Source organism: Lupinus angustifolius, chromosome LG04 (assembly GCF_001865875.1).
Source record: "Lupinus angustifolius cultivar Tanjil chromosome LG04, LupAngTanjil_v1.0, whole genome shotgun sequence".
Lineage (NCBI taxonomy): Eukaryota > Viridiplantae > Streptophyta > Magnoliopsida > Fabales > Fabaceae > Lupinus > Lupinus angustifolius.
Window position 1 is genome coordinate 17002451 of NC_032012.1, and position 5265 is coordinate 17007715.

Below are 5265 nucleotides of genomic sequence, written 5' to 3' on the forward strand. Positions count from 1 at the left end.
AATGAAAATGGCATAGTATACATACATGGAATTGTTGTGGGTTTGGGAAAATTTTGTTCACTAACTTAGAAAATTGGTGAAAAGATGAAGTTTCAATTCTAGTCTTATAAATGAGATGGTTGAATTTGCCTTAGAGTTGGACTTTACAAATGGTGCTGCATTTTTGCCCTAGGGCATTTAAACCAAAAAAATAACACTTTCATTTACATTTGTCATCGAAAATGTCCCATATCCAGTAGCAGATGCAGGACTCGAGGATAAAGAGTGCAAGTTATAATAAATTATTCAAAATGCATTATAATGAAATAAATGATTTGACAAAAATGCAATTTTATAAAATTTGTGGTGCAATTAACTTATAAGTATGCATGTGCACACCCTAATAACATTGTGGGTCTGCCACTGCCCAGTCACCAAAAAAACATTCCACCTAGACAACCTTGCTATGTTAATAGAAAGATACTAGCATCCCCACAATTGACATATTTGGGGACTAATTACTTTTTATTCTTTTGCAATTTCCCAAAGTGAAATGGATATTAATACAATTATGTGAGAAAGAGGAAGATCAACCTCACATAATTGTATTAAGCCTTATTGATATAATGAGGAATCATTATTGTAATCTCACCAATGAATAAAGGAAAATCTGCAAACTATTTAAAACAATTTTGAATAATCATCATTTTCTCCAACTATTTTATTCACATTTCAATGGAAATAAAATGAGTACTTTCCAGTTGAAATAAACAAGTAAATGAAAATGAGAACCAGCTATATGGTTCACTGTTATTATTACCAGAAATATATGGAAAATCCATATAGAAGACTAAACATAACAAAGAGTTCAATGCAATACAGCAATAACCTCCAAAAAATCAATAGTCTATCTAGTCTAGGATCAACAAATTCACATTATTGTTGCAGATGAAGAACTAGCCAGAAGCTGTCTTCTTTTGCTGGAAAATGACAGCATAGATAGGAACTGCAACACCAATGCTGAAAGCAGTGAACACCGCGAGGGACATTTTCAATCCCTGATGCTTCATCCTGTCCAAGTTGTACATGTGCTTCGCATGAACGTAATATGGCTCATCATGGCCATGTCCTCCCATCCTCTTCACACCAGTGGAATGAAAACTTCTGCTCACTGTCACACAACATAAAATTGATGAATACAGTAACATACTATAAATTCTATATAGTGAAATTTAGTTGAGAACTGAGATCAATGAATGTTATTAGTGTTCCTTTAAGAATTGTAATTATAGTAAAACAAATATTTATGGATATCTTTAAAACTAAAAGTCGGTCTGATGTAAGTAACCATATCAGAATCACACAAAACACAAAAACAGAGATATGAATCTCCCTTCCTACAAAGATATCACAAGGTGATATTAGATTAATGTGGCTTGATATGTGTATACAGGAAGGAAAACAAGCAGAAAATGAAAAGAAAACACACTGAAGACCTCAGCATTAGACATGTCTTGTTCTCTCCTCAATTCACTTACTTCTTCTTACCCTTCGGTTTTCGCTCCCAACACTTATACATTCTGAATACTTCATTTGCTTCCCACACTCTCCGACTGCCAAGTGTGCAGCAAGTTGTTATATGAAATCATACTTCTCATCTTGTCTACGTGGAACTCTAATCACGTAATACACCCATTCTTTTCTTGGAATTCGCCTTAGTTTAGGGAATAGGAGGATAGCAGAGACAGTCCAACATTTATGTCTACTTAATTTTTGGAAAATAAAAAATTTCTTCTAAAGAAATAAAAGTTTCTCAATATGGATCATATATTAATTGCCATCTAGAGCCAACAAAACATAACTAGTATTATACAGAATGTCATCTTAAAATTTAGCAGAAAAACATTTCTACTTTTAATAAATAATGTAATGATATAACTAAGTGGCCAATAGTACTATACTTAAATACTACATGCATTATTATCTGTGCATTGCATGGGCATGACAATACCTAGTTCTTCCATACTTTGCTCATGGGAAAATGGGTTGTGCTGACGATTAATGTTTTTTACACTATCAGTGCACATTATCAGAAACCAGGCACTAAGGTGAGACGTGAAAACACCCAAACCATTCCAACCTCGGTATGTGGAATCATCTAACTAAACCCGAATGTCAAGCTTAATCATATCCACAACCACAACAAAGCAACCAAACCTTATCCCACTAGGTGGAGAAGACAAGCTTAATTTATCTCTCTCGAGATTTTTTATGATAGGAATGAGATCTGAAACCATATTTTCAATCATTGAACAAATGAAAGCATAAAACAACTCAAACTGCAACCTTTTCAGTAGACACTAAAGACCAAAGAAATATTTTAAAGGTCTATGAGATAGGAGAAGGAAAGGTTTTATGTAAACCTCCCCTTTTGGCAGTTTTTATGAACGAGAGGAAGAAGATGATGGATCCTGATATGATCTTCCAAAACTATATATGCTGCATTTTCAAGAATATCTTAAACCGCAGCTTGGAGGATTCTTAACAACCACACAAAGTGTGGGAAAGTTATTACTTGATGTCTCCCATCACCTTCTCTTCCCTTCCATCCTTTCTAGTTTCTTTTGATTCCTTCTCCTCCCAACATCCAAATGTATACTAAATTACATGCTCTACATATCTCGTGGAGGATTCAGAACTCAAATTATACAAATATATTTAACTGAGCAAAATTCAATTGTACTGAAAGTTCTGAACTGTAAAAGACACTTGCAAAGCAAAAACAATAACTCACATGAGACTAAAGCCCCTCTAACACCTTTTCCTGCACTGAAAACTACTGGCGCTTGTAAACTCTAGTATACATAAATTAAAGCAACTTTCTTATATGGTATATTTAACTCCGCCCCTCCATTTAATAAAGTAGAGCTCTTCCAAAAGCCATTGATTTTGAACTATGAACAATTCCACCAATTACTCGATGGTAGAATTATACTCCAAGAAGAACTCTACCAATATAAAATATTTCACTTGTAAAATAAAAAGCGATTAAAAAAATCTTTAAATACATAATAGTAACTAAAAGTCTAAAACTCCTCCCATTCTCGCAATCAATATTACAGTCACAAGTGATGAAAAACATAACTTCCATTGTTCATGGTACATGGTTTTAGATCTCTTATTTGGAGCGTCAAAAGCTGTCACTCTTTCCAATCCCCTTCAGTTTCCTCTTGGAACTCCCTAAACTAGCCTCGTCTGTTCTCCACACACAAGACGTCAAAATTAATACCTGCAAACCATGATTGTGCCCCTTTTTTAGGTACTACCAAGTATATCCCTTCACCTTGTTGGGTAAGGAACTAATCATTTTCAAGGTGCATGACTGTCCCTTCTAATAAGTGTCGCTCCCAAGAATCGAACCTTCAACCGTTTGGTCTTTCTGAGGATCTAAAGAGACCTTACACCACTAGACCAATGTGCCCCTTCGGTATCTACTACTTTCTACGTAGAATCAGAAAACTTCACATTATCACGTAATATATGAATAACATTCCTACCACTATGAACCATCGCTTAATTATCCTGGACGGCCACATGGCAAGCCTCTTACGATCAGATGATCTCGCTGCGTGGTATCATGTAATCCTTTTTAGGCATCGCCTTGCTTAAGACATCATCATCAGAATCCTTACCCGAATAAGGTGCAAGAACAAAGCAATAAAAAACAATCAACCAATCAAAAGCAATAAAAAACATTGTATGTCTCTCTCCTAAGCGAGAGATTGCCGCTCAAGCGACAATTTCATCAAAACAGACTCAATTCCCTGCATGGCTCTCGCTCAAGCGAGAGCCTGTCGCTCAAGCAAAAAATCCACAAAAACAAGTCAAGTCACCCCAAAACAACATCTGAAAATTCTTGTTTGGCAATGAAGGTTTGATTTCATCGGCCATAACCCATAACTCCTAAACTCAATCTCTCAAGTCCTTCCATCAGACCAAATTCTACAACGCATACAAAAATTAATAAGGCCATCCACATAGTCAATTCAATCAAGTACGCATGATGTCCACTAATATTGATTAAACATCACTAAAATTGCGTCTGATAAACATTGTTGAACAATCGAATCAACAAATTTGAATCCCATATACAATACACCAATAACCTCCAAAATTACACAACCCAAAAACATGATGTAGATAAATTTGTGTGATTGGGGTTTTACCAAAAAGCAGAACTAGATTTTTCAGCTTATCAAAAAGTCACTTTTGCAAAAAAATAATCACTTTTTCATAATCGCTTTTTTAAAACTAAACAAAGGAGCCTATAATTACCAACCACATACTCACCATAATTTAATCTTTCACTTAGGCTCTAGAATTTTCGTAAATATTGCCTATCATCTTCAATATAACCCATTACATAAGCTTAAGATCTTACACCTAAAAAATATAGAGTTATAAATCATAATAAACGTTTTCTACTAATAATAAACCAAAACCCACAATTTAAACGTTTTATTTTTCAATAACTACAACAATTTTCAAACCAGTTTTTTTTTTTACAAATTAAATTTCAAACAGCATGCCTAAGATAGAAACCAATTATATAATTAAAGACCATCTTATAGTACTTATATTCATTGCAATTCAAGACATCAATTAAACCCATCACCAAAAAAAAATAACTATTATTTACCTGATTTTGAGAGTGAGGAGTGAGAAAAAGCGATTAACTTGGTAGTAGATTTGACAGTGTTGTTCAAAGCCATGGTAACGATTTAGATTACAAACGCCGAACGGTGAAAAGCACTTTTTTGTCTTCTTCGATATTTTGGTATACACTAACGCCGTCGCGCTTTGAGGATTTGTTTTGTTGTAACCCGGTCTGTTGCCCGGTCCTGTTTTGGGTGGGCCGGGTTGAGTTTTAACTAATCTTACATACAAAAAAGTATAATTAACATCTCAATTCTCAATATAATATTTGTTTAAGTAGTGTTAAAACCGTATCGGTCAAGGTACTGGTATAGTGGTACAGTGTTCAACCGTTGATTCAGTAATTAAACTGCATACCGGTTAAATCGAACATACCTACTTATATTTATATATATAAAAACCTATAACAAAAAAATTCCAAATAGGTAGATACTCAAATTTATAATCCATATTTATAATCTACTCAAAATTCACATAAACAAACAACTTTACGTCTTTAACAAATTCAAAGTCTAAATTACAAAACATATATTAATCCAAAAATATCACTTAACAACCGCAAAATATAAA

The 5265-nt window shown here is 34.0% G+C and overlaps 1 protein-coding gene across 1 annotated transcript; it reads right to left on the reverse strand.

The window, feature by feature from the left end:
- On the reverse strand, positions 718-4845 carry LOC109346038. The gene is made up of 2 exons (XM_019585394.1): positions 4679-4845; positions 718-1150 (listed from the first exon to the last, which is right to left on the reverse strand). Exons 1-2 carry the CDS (start codon positions 4749-4751, stop codon positions 936-938), a joined length of 288 nt encoding a protein of 95 aa, XP_019440939.1. The 5' UTR covers positions 4752-4845; the 3' UTR covers positions 718-935.